Source organism: Corvus hawaiiensis, chromosome 21, assembly GCF_020740725.1.
Source record: "Corvus hawaiiensis isolate bCorHaw1 chromosome 21, bCorHaw1.pri.cur, whole genome shotgun sequence".
Taxonomy (NCBI): domain Eukaryota; kingdom Metazoa; phylum Chordata; class Aves; order Passeriformes; family Corvidae; genus Corvus; species Corvus hawaiiensis.
In genome coordinates this window covers 5,971,035-5,987,642 of record NC_063233.1, presented here as the reverse complement: position 1 = coordinate 5,987,642, position 16,608 = coordinate 5,971,035, and the positions used below count along the sequence as shown (strand labels likewise).

The following is a 16,608-nucleotide window of genomic DNA, read 5'->3' as shown; positions in this document are numbered from 1 at the left end:
TGTTTCACCTGCTACAGGTGGCCCTGCCTTGGCAGCGGGGTTGGACTGGGTGATTTCCAGAGGTCCCTCCAGTTCTGTGATTCTGTGATGCCAACCTGCTGCCTCGCAGCTCGCTGGGATTGTTGTGGGGGACCTTTTGGTGAAGGTCCGGGTGATGCTAAGGACAGCTTCTGTCACCACTGGGAAGATGCAGTTCTGCATCAGGGGTGGCTGTTCAGCATCCCCTCCTGCTTGGGCAGCCCCTGCCAACCAGCACACCCCCACGGCGCCAGGCACCCCCAGCACAGCATTAAACAACACGGCTCACATCTGTTGCCTATTTGTTTTCCCCTCCTGTCCCCAGAGAAGGCCCATGTACACAGGCAGAACACAGCCAGGGCGGTGACAGCTGGGCTGTGTTTCTCCTCCACAACACAGAGCTGCACAGGGGCAGCGCTGGTAGAAAAACCGCAGCCCCTTAACCCTCCCTCCACTCAGCAGAGGGTTTAGGTTTAAAAAATACACGTACGTGTGCACACATGCACATAGAAATGTAATAGCTATGCATATACATGATGCATTATGTGTAAGGGGCATAAATTTACACAGACAGATTGCTCTTCGTTTATGCTAACGGAGGTCAGAGTACGCCTAACCCCGGGAGCAGAAGGTGGTGGTGTTTGTAATGGCCTTTTGTTCTCTGAGGAGATCATTCTCTGGGCTGGGCCCCAGGAAAGGCCAGTCCCTCCGGCAGATGAAGGCTGCCGTCGCTGCCGGGGTTACGTGACGGTAGAGCTGTGAAGCTGTTGACCATGGTCTTCATCCAAAAATTCCAGCTGGATTTTATATATCCCTAAATCCCAAGGCTTTTGAGTATCTCGGAGATATGGCCCAGGATGGAACTGTATGGAAAAGCAGCTGAGGAAAAGAAGCCTTCAACAAAAATCTTTACTTCAGAAATGAGTGAAGCATTCTGTGTTCAGAGGATCTGGTAATCTTGATTACAGATCAGTGTTTGCAGTTATGGTTTTATATGAGCTATTCTTCTTGCTTCCAGAAATCATTTATGAGGCCAAATAAAAGCAGAACCAGCTCCTAAAAGAATCTTGATTCCTGACTTACACAACAAAATGTTACAGATTTAGTGTTAGTACCTCCCTGGAAAAGCAAAAATAAATTACAAGAAAGGGAACAGTAATCAGAAATACCAATTTGGCTCATTCAAGCATTCAAAGCTGGTTACTGTTAACAATTGTCCTGGACAAAAAGTGACCATATGAGATACGGGGGACGTTTTTATGGACATCGTGTGCCTGAGAGAGGAATGAGTCCTGTCTCCGTGCTGCGCGCCGAAATCAGAGCACCACAAATTCTCTGGCATTATGTTTGGGATGGGGAAACTAAGCACACAATCTCCTCGAGAAAATGTAATGCTGCCATTGTTAGAGTGCTGTAACATGGACGGTGTTTGATAAACAGGTACATAAAAGCCAGGTAGCTGTGGTGCTCACTCGGGTTACTGGGGCAGGAGGCCGCTGACCAGGGGCTCTGTCTGCTCCTGCCGTTCTCTCCCACAAAGCCAACTGCACCAGGCAAAGGGAACAGGTTGGAAATTGAGCCTGGCAATGAGGAGGGGTTAATTTCTTTTGTCTCACTCCTGTCTTCTGTGTTTTTCCCTGCCATTTGCACGCTTTCTCTCTCTCCTTGAGAGCAGAGGGAACATGCCTCCATCCTTCCACTGAGGGTTTTATTCTGGAGGAAACCTTTTAGGTCGCCATCACATCCTATGGGGAAACGTAGTTTATAAATACAGCAGGGCCTAGCGCTACGAGGAAACATTTTATCAGCGAGCCCCGGACTGACGATTCAATTATTTTCAATAAAACATCAGGGGAATGCGCAAACAGCTGCTCGCATCCTTCCACACAGCAAGTCAAACTTCAAGGGAACAATAGCTGGCGAAAGGGGAGCCATCGCGGAGGCGGTGACAATGGGTTTCCTTACTCGGGGCTTTGTTTGATTTCCCCGTCTCAGTTTTGAACTCCCTCCGCCGGAGAAAGGCGAGGGGGTAGGACGGGGAGAGAGGGAAGCAGGCAGAGGGGAAGGAGGGTCAGTGGGAGTTAAAGCCTTTTGCAGCCTTTCTCTCCCATTCATGTGGTAATTGGGTGTCAAGCAGAGATCAGTAAGATGGAGCCCGGCCTCTGTGCCCGGGTTAAACTGCAGCAGAAAGAAAGCGGGAGCTGAACCGATGGAGGCCTGAATGTCATTAGGGCGGGAGGAAGCGCCTCTCCCCCGGGAGCCCTTCTGCCGGGGTGCTGGGCTGGGGGGGCCGCTTCCCATTCAGGGCATTCCTGAAAGCGGCCAGACAAAGCGGGAGGGCGTCCGAACAATGCCGCACCCCCGGCTCTACCTTCAATAGGGAGCTCTAAACAGGCGTTTAACCTTCAGAATAGCTGAAAGTGATACTCAAAGCTGAGGGGGTGGCTCGCCCGCCGCTGTTAGCCTCTTCCTGCGGCCGAGCCGGAGGCCACTTGGATGGCCAGAGGCAGCAGGAAGGCTCTCGCTGCCCTCGCTTCCTCAGGCCTCTTGGCACAGCGCCGGGGCTGTGCCGGGCCCTGGGCAGGTTGTGGGAGGTGTCACGTCCAGGGCAGGATCAGGCCACAACTCCTGCCCGGGCTGGAAGGATGCTGGGGGCCCTGGGAAGGCTGCTCCGCATCCGCAAGGATGGGACTAGAGGAAGGCAGGGCTGTAATGAGGAGGGGGATGCGGCGCAGTAGGGGTCATATCCCACTTTACAAGCTTGGGATCATTTGTCGAGGGATCAGGGAAGATCTAGGCAATGACCCCCATCCTGAGCAGGAATATGTCCTGGACTTGGACAGCATCACAATCGCCTGTAATTCCTGGGGCTGCCAGCCTGTACTGCATGATCTCAACTGCCCAAAGCTCTCCCAGAGCCTGGCCTGCCATCGTTTGTGCCTGTGGGTGGAATTGGTAGTGAACTAGGAGAAAAGCAGATCAAACCCAAGGTTATTTTGGAGGGTGGGATTTGCCACTGAAATGGACTAGACTCAAAGAAAGCAGAGCAGGACCCATCCCTGCTCCCTGAGCCTTGCTCAGCCGCACAGTCCAGCCATCCCATGTTGTCCAGGAGCTCAGCAACAAACAGCCCTAAGGACATTCGCTTCCCCTCTGAAGCCTTTCTGCTTTGGGAAGGAAAGCTGTTGTCCCTTCCCTCTCACCCAGCATGATGAGATCTTCACAGACCATCATTTTGGTGGAATCCCTGGCCCCACAGTCCCTTCAAACTGGAGAGGGAGAAGCCACTCCTGGCCCTGTTCCTGGTTACACTGGAACCACTCAGGGAATCAAGTATTTCCATTTCTAAAGAGTGCACCAAAGGATAGTCTCTTCTTTAGTCCAGAATATTTCCCTGTCACTGCTTAAAGGCAAAGCCAGCTCCCCAGCGTGCGGAGGAGCAGGCGGCTGTCATTGTTTGGGAAGGCTCCAGCACACCAAGAGTGGCAGGAGGAGGCTGGGGAGATGCAATGTTAAAGATTGTCACAGACTCTCACCAGCAGAAATTAATTTCCCCCAGAAAGGTCCTGAGCAGCTTGCAAAGCCCCCACCTGCGTTATGGCTAAAATACACTCCAGTTTTGCACACCAAGCATGGCCTAGCTGGGCTGGATCTAGAGCTGATCAGAAAGAAAGTTGCTGCATCTTTTGTTTTGATACATTGCCACTGTCCAGGACACAGGGTCTGGGAGAAGCAGTCATCTCCATGGGGAAGAGTACATTTGGTTTGTAAATCTCTTTGACTTTGCTTAAATTAGCAGTTTGATAATAACCCTGGAAAGGATTTTAATGTTTTCTTAACCTCATGCAAACAGAATTTCAAGTGTTTTAATTAAAACAGAATAATACCTCGTACTTTATGTATAGGACTTTTATCTACATGCAGCTGTTGAGCCAGACTAGTGCATTGATCAAAGGGGAGGGATGTCTCACAAGGTGTCTCTAATCACAGAGGATTCAATTAGCCTCTTCCTTAAAACTGCACAAATAAAAAGATATTTTAAAAAATCAACTATGATTAAACACTGGCTACTTCATTCCAAATACCTCTTTGCTGGAAGTGTTGTGTCTCAGCATTGATCCCAGGCTCAGCACCACACCTGCACTTGTATTTCTGGGCCAAGAGCTCCAGGGACACTTGCACATAAACTTCATTTTTCCAGAGGAGCTGTGACTTCAGAAAGGCCCCAGGATTTCAACCCAAAGCTGACAGTCAACAGAAAACCTCTAATTGGTGTAGCTGTTTCAGGGAATCTGGAAGCACTGCCAAGTGCAACACAACCCTCCTCAGCGAGGATAAACAGTGCAAACGGTGAATTGTCCCGGCACCAGATCTCCAGCAGGACGAACCCCCCCAACACCAGCACCACCGTGCAGGGGGGCTCCTTTGAGCATAATTCAGAGCTATGAACACACCTCCCTGGGGCTCCCCTCTCCCTGGGAAATCCTCTGGCACAGAGGTGTATGTGGCATGTGCATGCCCCAGCCCTCCGGCATGACACCGCAGGTCTCAGCGATGGATGGGGCTGTGTACCAGTGCCCTCCATGATGTTTGCTGAGCTCTTTTCCAGTGACTCAGCACCTCCCATCTCCCCAGAGCAGGAGCTCTCACCTCGGGGAGGCCTCATCCTGCTCCTCTTGCCTGCACCCTGCAGCTCCCCCTCCTCACAGCCAGCCAGGAATACAGGGCTTGGGGTGAGCTCCTGGCTATGCTCCAGCCAGGGCCCAGCTCCTGACTTGTGTTGGCACCAGCAAGGGCTACATCCTGCTCCTCTCACAGGCCTGTAATTCCCGTCCATCTCCAAAACCCAACAATGCAAGCCAGTCTCCATTCATACAGGCTCACTTGCAAACAAGTAACGGCCATACTTCCATAAGCTTCCAAAGCTATTTGTATCTGCATTTAACAGGCAGTGCCCTGAATGCATTAGTTCCTTGGCAGGCTTTTTTAACCTACCCTGCTCTCAGACAGACAGAAACACAATGCTGAGCTTTGCCCTGCAACCCCTCTTTCTTCAGCACAGCCATCTCCTCCAGGGAGGGAGTACAGTCCACCTGTATCCTCCTCTACTACTCCAAACCACCCATCTCCAGATGACCAGCCCCCGGTCTGACTTCAGGGAGGCCAAGCTTTTCCTCATTGCCTTTAGCAGGGCTGGATGAGAGTCGGTGGTTCAGGTCGCTGCCCACCACCCTCCTGGCACAGCTCGGTGACCTCGCTGCTGCCCAAGTCTCCGTGAGCAGTCTCCAGCCAGGAGCCCGAGCACAGTGGACACCAGTGCCTGGGATTGCCGCTGGCCTCACACCCAGCACCATTATCTGTATCTGAAATTTCCTCTCCACCTCAGGCAGGGTCGGAGCGGCTCCCTGCGTGGGTAACCCCCCTGCTCCAACATCCCACACTTCCAGGGCTCTGCGAGGGCTGTAAAAGCCCCGGGAGCCCCTACAGTGTGTCCCCTCGAGGCGAGGCATTTGCCGAGCCCAGCCTGCCCTCCGCTGGTGGCTGCAAGTGGAACAGGGCCCAGAAGTGGGAGCAGAACACCTGCAGAGGCACCACTGCTGCACTCCCTGCACCAGCTCCCGGGACCCTAAATATGACCCCCCCCAGCAAAGCCATGCTGTGCGAGGGCTGAGCCCCTCGGATGCTGCAGGGCTGTGGGGGTGATGTCTGTTTTCCACCAGCTGCTTTGGGACAGAGGCTTGTGAGTGTCCAGGGGACCGAAAAACTAAAATTAAAGCTTTTAGCTTAGAGATGCTGGAGAAGACACCCATTTGAACATGTCCAAAGGTGAAGCTGCTATGTAATGGATGCAAATTTCCAATACTTTTCTTACGGTTTGTTTCACCAGGCAACACATTTCACTCAGGCTCATAGAAGACATTTGTCCCTGACACCCCCATACCAAGAAGGAACCAGGTTCTCCTGTCACCAGGGTTGGATGCAGAAAGTCTAAAAGATGGTTCTGGCAGCAAGGGAAGTGGAATGGCTACCAAAAAACTTGTCTGCAAGTGCAGAAATGAGCTGGGAAGTTCAGCATGGACAAACACAGAGAGAAGCAGCAGGAAGATGAAAGAGAGAACAGGAGAGGGGTGGAAGAGCCACATGTCCCATGGTAAAAAGGGAGAACTGAGCCAGAACAAATTGGGATGGCAATGCTGAGGACAGGACAAAGAAAAACAGGGTGTGGGGAGTTAGTGGAGGGAACTGGGGAGGGTCTGATCAACATGTTGGGTTCACACAGTCATTAAACCCAGCAGCAAGGGGCTTGTTCCCCCTGCTCTAAGATGAGCCAAAATGCACACAGGGAGGTGATGCTCTGGAGTGGCAGCTCCCAAACCAGCGCAGTTCCCCCCACCTTCCCTCACAGAGCAGGACTGTAAAAGGAAAAGGTAGGAAACTCCAGCATAGACCCATACTCGTGTTTAATTGTGAGACTGGGACAGACTGGGGCAGGCAGGTACGTTGGTGTGGAAGCACAGCTAGAAGAGCAGACACACCCTGCCCTCACAAAACACAGATGTTGTTTTAAGGAGTAACCCTGCTAAATGCATAAAAACAAATTATTAAAAAAAAAAAAAAAAAAGGAAAAAAAAAAAAGAAAAAGAAAGCCCAACCCAGAGTTTTCTCTGGAAGAGACATTTCTGCTTGTTTTCTGAGGACGGGAATTGGACATCGCTGCTGAGGCTGTTTCACGTCAGACACAACACGGGGAATTCACATAGCGTAAGTCAGGTGTTTCACATGGACATTCCAGTTCAGGGCCCTGCTCTGGCGCTGGAGACAGGGAGGGCTCTTTTGGGAAGGGATGCAGAGCACTTGAAGTCAGGCTCTCACAGAAGCCACCCTCCAGAGGACATTCTCTCTCCAGGCAAGATGCCTCCTGAGTACATCTAAGCAAAGGCTGAGATGTGGTGCTGAGTACATCTAAGCAAAGGCAAACATGGCCCTTCTTCCCACTCTCCTACTTGCTTTCTGCAAGGAAGAAGGTCCACAAAACAATGCTGCATCCACAAAAGATGGAAGTAAGAGACTGAGAGAAGTGCCCACAAGATAGCAGGATTTGTTCATGTCCTCCACCATGGAGCAAGGCCACAAGGACATATACAGGTTGCATCCACGCTGGAAGAGGAGAATCAGTCCCAGATGAGCATCCCACCTCCCTGTGAGAGAAAAGGATTCTCCAAGAGAGGACAGGTCTGGGCTATCCCTCCACCTACTGCACAAACCCGGGACACATTCAAAAGTACAGACAATAAATTAAGATTGAAAAAAAAAAGTCAGCGTGTATTTTATATATATATATATATATATATATACATACACACATACATATATATATACACATATATAAAATAAAATATAATATAATGTGCGTGTGATTGTGAAAAATAGAAATGTCACCCTCAGGAGAGAGAAAGGCATGGCAGAAACACACCCCTGTCGCCCTCCTGAGCCCAACACTACCCTGCTCCCCTGATTCACAGCAGACACACAACACCAGCAGGGCCATGCAGAGGGAAGGGGTTGCAGAGGGAAGGGGTTGTGCCTGGCACCCAGCTTCCCTCTGCCAGTGGGGTCCCTGTGCCAAGGAGGAGCTGGCTGCTTGGTAGAGGAGTGGAGAAGAGCCCAGCACTGGCCTCTTCATGGCCTTCACAAGGAAGGGTTGCTGCAGACCGGAAAAGGTAGGGAAAGACAGGAAAAGGAAAGTGGAATGGCAGGGGCACCCCACCCCTCCTCAACTGGCATGGGCCCTGCCCCTCCCATGGCATGGGACCACCACCACTATACCAAGTAGAAAATAAAGCCATAATGAGTCAATGCTTTGGTATGTGACCATCCCCCTCCCCTCAGTCCCCTCTGTGTTCCCCTCAAACCCTTATCTGTAAAACTTGTCAAATAAAATCTCTAGCGGGCCTTTTATATCACTCTGTGAACCTTTCCTTCCCCAGTGCCTGCCTTGCTCCCTCTCCCCAGCAGGATTTGGGAGGTGCCTTGCTTGAGCCACATCAGTTACAGCTTCTGTTCTCCCGACTGGATCCTGCCAAATGCTGCCTGGTCCAGCGGCAGGTAACAGCCTTGTCTGGAGTCCAGAAAATACAACCCGTCCTTCACCAGCGCGGGGTCAAAGCCCTGCTTCCGCAGCTCCATCTTCTGGAACTTGTAAGTGCCTGGAATGGGGAGAGAAGGAGGAGTAAGGGCTCACTGGCCACACGCAATTCCACCCCCGCCATACCTGTGTTGCCCCAGACCCAGCCTTGCATCCCCATGCCTCAAAACCACTTGAGGAACTGGCCACGGCCTCTGTGGGGCAGAGAGGCTCCATCCCTACCCTACAGACTGATCTCTGTAACCAAGCTTCCCCCTCCCAGGCTCCCCCAGCTCCATGTCCATTGTGAGTGTGCATGCCATGGCTCACTTGTCTTGGAGACTTCGTGCAGGAACCGCAGGAATACAGGACGTGCATACAGTGGCAGGGCCTTTTTCAGCTTGCTGGAAAAGTCTTCTAGGTCACAGGAGTTCTCCGGGTCGGCGATGGCTGCCATTCCTGCCCTCCCTTCAATCCCTAAGAGGCAGAGAAGAAGAGCACTCAGACACACTGTCCCTGTAGGATCATCTCCCCTCTGCCCTGCACCAGCAAGACCCTGCTTTGTACTGGAGCATTGGCACGTCCAGCTGTGTCACCGCTGTGTCATCACCCTGTGGCAAGGGCTACCAGTGACACCCTGTGGTCACAGTCATGGCCAGAGAGGACACAGGGTCCTTACAAACCATCCAGAATCAGACCAAAGCTTGAGAGAGTGAGGAAACCCTCTGGATTCCTCCTAGCCACATCCCTTGTGGCCTCTTCCCAGCTCACCCACAGGGAGCCTCAGTCCACCCTCTGGTGAAAGGACACATCAATCTGGACATGCAGGACATGTTCACACTCAAGTGCTGGAGGCCCGCCTGCCTCCCCTGATTGTCCACTTCCTTCTCAGCTACCTGGGACCTCCACACCATAAACTACCACATCCGTCAGGTTGAGGATACGGCTCAGCGTTCCCTCCACCTCCGTGGTGGAGACGTTCTCCCCTTTCCATCGGAATGTGTCCCCAGTGCGGTCTCGGAAGTACATGTAGCCATATTTGTCCATTACCAGGACATCCCCTATAGGAAAGCAAGGAATAGGCAAAAAAATGAGGTGTCAGAGTGGCTAGGAGCAACCCTGGAGCATCTCAGGGCAGCGCTGCTGCCCTGAAACAGTCCCCACTCCCACACAGGTGCTCTTTTCCTCCACTCCCAGTGGACAGAGGGGTCCTGCTGGCCTCACCTGTGAGATAGGCAGCATCCCCTTTTGTAAACACGTCCCTGGCAATTTTCTTGCTGGTGGCTGACTGATTCAGGTAGCCATCGAAGTGCTGCAGGGGATTGCTCTTGACAATGCGACCCACCAGCTGCCCCGGCTCCCCTGCAGTGAGAAGAGGGGATGAAGGGGGGAAACACCACCACCCCCGCCCCCCCAAGCAAAAAGGGTGTCTAATGGGGTTGGTGTGGTTTAACTGAGCAGAGACAAATCCAGGGAAATTATCCTCAGGTATTGTGAAATGCTCACACAGGGCTGAGGAGATTTTATCCCTGCGGTTGTCCTCACCTGGTTTGCAGCTGATACAGACACCATCTGGGCCCCGGATCAGCTCCATAGTGTCTTCATCCACCTTCACCAAACCAATGGGGTACACACCTGGTAGGATCCTGCTGTTGAAGCCACATGACCCAACCTAGAACAGAAAGAGCTCAGAGCTGTGGATAGCAAGGACATTTGTCCCACCTGAACCCACTGTTCACACACTCCCAGGACACCACAGAGGTGGCACCACATAACAGCCAAAACCCCTCTGGGTGGATGGCAACCCATGCCAAGGAGCAAACAGCCCATTTGGGTTTCCACCCCTGCCCAGGCCAGCTGTCACCCTCTGGGACATGAGGGAGGATTGTGGAGTCTTACGTTGCCGTCAAAGTTTCCCAGGCTGCAGTTGCACTCGGTGGCCCCATAGAACTCGGCCACCTGGGTGATGCCAAAGCGGGCCATGAACTCCCTCCAGATGGAGGCCCGCAGCCCATTGCCCACGGCCATGCGCACCCGGTGCTGCCGCTCCGCGTCCTGGTACGGCTGGTTCAGCAGGTAGCGGCAGATCTCCCCGATGTACTGCACAATCTGGGAGCAATGGAAAAGAAAGACTCACTAGGTCCTCTCTGCTGGGCCCTGGGTTGTCTGAGGTTTCTTCAGGGCAGGAAGGAACAGCACAATACACCCAGAGTTTGCTAAAGAGGCCGCAGTGAAAAACAGAAATTCTGATAACTCAGCCAGCCTGTCCTTCCCTGGTTAACCCACCCCTCCAGGCTGTGAAACCCACCCACTATCCCCTGGCTAATGCTGGAACGGAAGGAGGACACACGGAGTTACCAGCCCAGGTGGGAAGGACACAGCGCCACCACCTTGAAAGGCAGTTTGGACAGACAGAACCGGTCCAGGATCCCCCGACTTCCAGCAGCTGGGTTCTCCCCAGCATGACACAGACCCCCAGGTTCCACTCCCCACTCCCAGCTGGCCCCTTGCCTCACAGCCTCACCGTGCAGTTGTATTTCACACAGTCCTCCCAAAAGTGTGAGGCTGAGAACTTCTTGCGGATGACAATCGTCATGCCCTGCAGCAGGCACTGCCCAATCCCCACGATGTTCCCTGCAGAGAGGCAGCCAGAAAAGCCCTCAGTCCCCAAACACTTCCAGCCCAGCCCACCTGAGGAAAGACCTGGCAGGGCAAGGCAGAGGCCATGGCTGGCTCACAGCCTTGGACGATGGGCAGAAAGAGAGGAGACGTGGCAGTAACATGTAGGGCAGCACTTTGCACCTAAACTATCCCAGCACATCTCAGGCAGCCAGGGAGGCACTGCTTCCCCTTCCCTTAGACTTTCCCCCCTTACTTTCCACATGGAGCAGCAATAAGGAACGGGTATTCCAAAACCAGGGTAGGATAACACCCTCCCCACACCCTCCCCACTCCAAAGGTCAGACAGATCGATTCTTGGCTTCCAGGGAAAAACCAGAAAAAGCCTCAGTCACACATACTGCAAGCAGCAGTCACATCCTCCTCGACATGGAGATCACAGCCACACCAGCCTCCAGCCCAAGCCCTGGGCTTGGCTGAGGGAAGAGTCAGTCCCAGGATGCCAGGCTCTGTATGGACACGTTACCTGCAGCGTGGTAGAGCGGGAGGCAGTCGTACATCACATCGTCGGACCTCATCCGAAAACCATAAAAAACTAAGCTGGACATGCGGAAGTACCTGAAGGGAGGGTGAAAAGGAACATCAGGAGTAGGGTCAGGCTGCTGTGCTAGGACAGGGCAGAGCTCAGCCCCATCCTCTCTGAGCCCCTGTCCACAGCCTTACCGGCAGTTCACCACAATGGCAGCCTTGGGCAGCCCCGTCGTGCCAGAAGTGTAGATGTAGAAGAGTTTATCTGGGGAGCAATGAGGAGACAGGGTCACATTCCCAATCTAGGAGCTGGCCGAACCAGGAGAGGGGGACAAGCAAAATTTAAACACTCTACTCGTGCCACCTGAGCCAAAACTCTTATGTAACAGCTCCAAGAACATGCTGGGATCACCCCGGGCAGATGAGGTTTGTTGGACACATGGAGGATACGACAGGATACTACTCCACACAGGGCTGGGCTTCTGACACTGGAGTAAGACCCATCCCAAACACCCCTTGCCATCGGCATCCCCAGCAGTCTTGCCAGAGTTGTAACTGGCTGATCCTCAAAATCACCACCACGTGTCTGTCCCCTAGAACTGACCACATACCAAGAAAGCCCTTATCAGGGGGGGCTGGCTGCTGTCGCTGGGCCATCTGCAGGAGGGGGTCCAAGTGTTTTGCACCAGGAAGCACAGATTTAGGATTTCCTTCCCCAGACCAGAAGAGATGGATGGATTTATCCAGGGAGGGCTGCACTTCCTGCATTGCTGAGAAAGTAAAGAGGGGAACTGGAGAAAGGCAGCAGGGTGGCTACAGCACAGAGACCCCTTGCCCTCCCAGACAGTCTGAGGGACACCCTGCCCCAGGTAGCAGTACCCCCACTGTGCTTGGCAGAGTCCCCAAAAGGCTCACAGCCATCCCAGCCAGATGTTGTCCCCATGATTAACAGATGCTGGGGCCACAGCCCAGACCTCTTCAGGGACCAGAAGATCCTGTTTTCCACCTTTCCCCATCCAAAACCTCTTTGGTGCCAAGAGGTCTGTTGACACCATCAACCCCAGAGGTGTGGGCTGAAACACACAAGGAACTGGAGCCAAGGTGCTGCAGGGATGTGGCAACAGCCATGGAGAGCAAGGAGAGGCTCCTTCTGCACAGTGGGACAAGCCCAGCACAACCCATGCTGGGAATGGACCCAAGAGGCACAAGGAAGGATCCTCACACCCAGGCTGGCCTGCCTGGGAGGCAGACAAGCACTGCCCTCCAGATCCTGCCCAGTGTCCAAAGGAGCCAATAACAAAAAAAACCCAACCACAAATCTAATTCCTGCATGATTCAACTGTCCACTCCCTTCCAGATCTCTGTTCTCTGGTGAGCAGGAAAGGAACACTGAACCCATTGACTAGACACACCTCCCTCCAGTCCAAAGCACTCCCACAACATCTGCCAGCCCCTCACCTTCCATCATTTCCACCCCAAAAACCACAGCTTTGGAGTTGGAGATGGTGATGCAGTGCAGCAAGGCCTCCATGCGCAGGTGGGAATTCACAAGGGCTGTCTCCACCCCGATCTTGGCCAGGCCGAGCCACAGCCCCACGTACTGATTGCGGGACTCCATGAAAAGTGCCATCACATCACCTGAACGGAAGCCTTGGCCGTAGAAGAAATTGGCCACCTGGTTGGAGTACTCATCCAGCTGACGGAAGGTCCAGCTCTCGCCTGTGCCTTGGAAGATCAGTGCTGTCTTCTCTGGATACTTCCTCACAGTCTTCTGGAAGATCTTGGCGACTGTGTTCTTCTCCCTCACGTGCCTCCATACCTGCCACTTCACCCGCAACAGGACCAGCCCCGTGCTGCCAAAGGAAAGGGAGCAAGAGGGCAGCTGCTCAGTGACTCCTGCAAAACCACTTCCTCCAGCAAAGCCAGCACAGCACAAGGGCCTCCCGAGGAGCTGCAACAGCCCAGCACTTACACCAGACCCCACTCTAGGTCAGCAGCAGCCCTGCATGCTTCCCTGAGCAGTGTGCACATAGGCAGAACACATCTGCAAAGATGTTCATAGCCAGGGACTGATGGAGGCCAGGGAGAGATGTGTTTTGGAAGTCTGCAGACAGGGATGTCCCCAGTCAAAGGGACATTTTTGAGCCTCAGGTGCTCTCCAAGAGGTACCACCACTCCCTCCCCCACAAATCCTTTCCAGGAGCTGGCACAGCCTGATACCAACTCAGAATGAGCCCTGCACAAGGGCCTGGTGCCACATCAGCAGCTTTAGAGACAGGGTGAAGTACAAGGACAGTCAGTAGACTTTGAGCTCAGCTGAAATCTATCCTTCTTGGGAAAACTTTGCCTGAGAGCTTAGAGTCACCCGGACACAGCAGAGAGAGATCTCCTTCCAGCCAGGCCAGGTGCCGGCAGAAACCCAGGCTGTGCGAGGAGTCGGGGGCTGTGCTCACACACACACATACACCAGGGCAGAGCAGAGGACTAGGGGTGGGTGGTTGGGCCATTCCAGCCAAGACACCTACGTGACATCCCTTTGGATTGTCTTGAGGAATATGAGGAAGAAGTCCCATCCTCCAGATCCCAGGTAGAAGATGAAGAGAGCAGGGATGGCCTGGGCCCAGGACAGTTCCAGAGTGACCCTGAAGAACAGCAGCATGGCTGCAAAAGCAGCCAAACGCAACATCGTGGCCTGCGGGGAGAGAGAAACCACGGTCATTAACCCACGCACACTGGACCTGGTGATAACAACCCCATGGGCGTGGGATGCCTGAGCAGCCCCCAATTTCCTGGATAAGGTCCCTGAGTCATCAGTCCTCCTGGCAGTGAGGATGTAACTCAGCAGCCCAGAGCTTCCACAGATGTAACTTTATCTGACCTTGGAGATGGCCTCCAATTGAGCCATCAGCACAGCATCACTTGGTGCAAGCTGAGAGCCTGGCCATTCCCACTTGGGGAGCCACAACCTGCATACCAGCCAGGGGTCCGGCCACACCTCAGCAACTTGAGATGCAGGATAAAGTCACTTCCATGGATGTGTGAGCAAAGTCCTGGCAAGAGGCCTTGTAAAGATGATTGGAAGCCTCCACTCTGCTCCAGAGATCCCTCTGTCCTCAAAATCCAGAGTCTCCCAGGCCCTGAGCACAAGCTCTCCTGCACACCTGGCTCCAGGACAGCCAGCACAGCTGTTGGAAGAGCACAGCTTCACGTGCTCCGCAACACAGTGTCTTGGGGTGGCACAGTGTCCTGGTTTGAGACACACAGCTCAGACAGGATCAGGGACAAGAAACTCGGTTCTTTGAGCTCTGCTTGTGTTTGCAAACCCTCGTGTTGGTGGGCAGTTTCCTGGCCTGGCTAGGCTGGAGACACTCCCAGAGCAGGTCAGGGATGAGGCCAGGCTGGAGCGGGCAGAACAAGGGCTGTCGCTGCTGCCAGGAGTGCCCAGACCCCTGCTCCATTCCCTGGGGACAGTGACTCAGTCTCTGGTCCCTGCAAAACAGTATCTCTGTCCCCATCCCAGACACACCCCAGAAGTGGCTCTGAGACTCAGAGACTGTGATCTAGCAATGGCTCTTTTCAGGCGACAGCATTGGGAGGAGGAAAATGAGAGCGATGTGACCCTCACAGCTCGGAGATAAAACTGGCCCTTCCTGGCATGGACACAGGCCAAAGAGGAAGGAAGCACTTGCATCATTTCCCTCTTGAAGATTGATTCACTGCTCTGAAGCTGGAAGTCCCACGTGGGCTCTTCTATATTTGGTGGGGCTGGGAGCCACACTTGTGGCTTTCCCTCTGCTCTGGGCAGTCCCCCTAGATACAAGGAGCTTCTGTGGATGTGATAGTGGATGCTGGCAGGTTGGGAGCCAAGGCAGTGCCATATGGTCACTGTGCCCTGGCATGTCTTGCTGGCTGTCCCACCTCTGAGTTTGTGCCACCAGCAGCAGGCTGGGATGCATCAGAGCACGAGATGCCACTCCCAGGTGAACACCTGGAGACATTTTCCTACCCACAGCCCTCACCCTGAGATTCCCCCTTGTGCCAGCGACCTCTGAACACTCTTCAGCAAACACCTACCTCCCAGACATGATGTCCCACAACACAGTCCCTCTGCCCTTTAGGAGGGCAGGACTCACTGTGTTTTTGCCTGGGAGCCTCTCCCTGCACTTAAACAGGACAACTTTTAGATCACCATCAAACTACTGTGCCTCAGCCAGGACCTGGGCCCTTCATTACAGGCTCACGCCAGCCAGATGTGGAGAGGCAGCAGCGGGGGAGCCCCACTCTGTGTGGGCAGCAAAGTGCTTAATCTCCTGCTTGAACGCAAGGCAGGCTCAGGCAGGCCCCTGTTATCCTCTGCTCCTATCTCCACCTCACTCCGGCATCCCGGTGCCTCCTGTGGAGATAACCGGGGAGAGATTCCCGAGATTTCCGAGAGATACCCGGTGTGTCGATGCCAGAGACCTCCAGCCCTGCGTTACAGATTCAGGTCTTGCCCAGCTGCACCAGCACAGAGAAAAAGAAGCCCTGCCTGTAGCTCACAGCCGGCAGGCACCGAGGCAAAGCACGGGGATCCACCCCGGGAGCACCGAGCCCGAGGAGGGCCTGGGAGCGGGTCACAGCGGGGACACCGGGCAGGTGGCCGGGCTGTGAGAAGCCCCAGCGCTAATGGCACCTGAGAGGCACCTGTCCCCCACCTGCCCTGGGCAGGGACCCTCGTCTCACCCTCCTGGGGTCCCCAGCAGGGAGGTGGAGCAGCGCTGCCCCAAGCCCCATCACACGAGGCAGAAAGGCCGGGAGGGCCCCGCACCGGGATGCAGCCGCGCCCCGCAACCCAACCAGGCCCCACGACCGCCCGGGCACAGCCGCTCTCGGCTGGGCGAGGGCCCGCGGCGCGCTCGTGGAGAGACCGGGGGACTGAAGGATCCCGGCGCTTGCCGCAGTGCCCCACGAGGAGCCCCGGTACCTCATGCGGAGACCGGCGGGGCGGAGGGACCGTGGTGCCGTCCGCAGGGCCGCGGCGCCTGATGGGGAGCCCGCGGGGCCGCCCGCGGGGAGGGAGCGCGGCCGCCGCGCCGGCGCCGAGAGCTGACGGACCGGGGTGGGGAGGACGGTGCCACGCTCTTACCGGACTCCGGGGCGTTCGCTGCGGCCCGGCCACCTGCACCGGGAGCGGGACCCGCCCGACTCTGCGGCAGGGGCGGGGAGGGGCGGGCAGCGCGGGCCGCCGGGAGCTGTAGTCCCGCCCGGTGCACCGACCCGGCCCCGCGGTGACGGACGCGGTGCCGGGGAACGGTGGCGCAGGCGGGGCGAGTGAGGCG

The 16,608-nt window shown here is 54.8% G+C and overlaps 1 protein-coding gene across 2 annotated transcripts; it reads right to left on the bottom strand.

Annotated features, from left to right (window-relative positions):
- Positions 1–913: 913 nt before the first annotated feature.
- Positions 914–16,521, bottom strand: SLC27A4 (solute carrier family 27 member 4). 2 transcript variants are annotated; one of them, XM_048325971.1, is made up of 13 exons: positions 16,416–16,521; positions 13,816–13,982; positions 12,749–13,143; positions 11,902–12,060; positions 11,486–11,555; positions 11,289–11,380; positions 10,668–10,777; positions 10,043–10,252; positions 9,689–9,815; positions 9,368–9,505; positions 9,040–9,204; positions 8,474–8,620; positions 914–8,225 (listed from the first exon to the last, which is right to left on the bottom strand). In XM_048325971.1, exons 2-13 carry the CDS (start codon positions 13,974–13,976, stop codon positions 8,068–8,070), a joined length of 1,932 nt encoding a protein of 643 aa, XP_048181928.1. In that variant the 5' UTR covers positions 13,977–13,982; positions 16,416–16,521; the 3' UTR covers positions 914–8,067. The 2 variants fall into 2 exon arrangements, with proteins under 2 accessions (XP_048181928.1, XP_048181929.1); XM_048325972.1 differs by lacking the exon at positions 16,416–16,521 and adding an exon at positions 16,254–16,335.
- Between the last annotated feature and the right edge of the window lie 87 nt (positions 16,522–16,608).

Coding starts and splice junctions, on each gene's coding strand:
- SLC27A4 (XM_048325971.1), bottom strand. CDS start 13,976: ATGTTGCGTTTGGCTGCTTTTGCAGCCATGCTGCTGTTCTTCAGGGTC. Junction 12,061..12,748: donor TGGGGTGGAAATGATGGAAG/GTGAGGGGCTGG, acceptor TTACTTTCTCAG/CAATGCAGGAAGTGCAGCCC. Junction 9,205..9,367: donor GGATGCTGCCTATCTCACAG/GTGAGGCCAGCA, acceptor GCTTTCCTATAG/GGGATGTCCTGGTAATGGAC.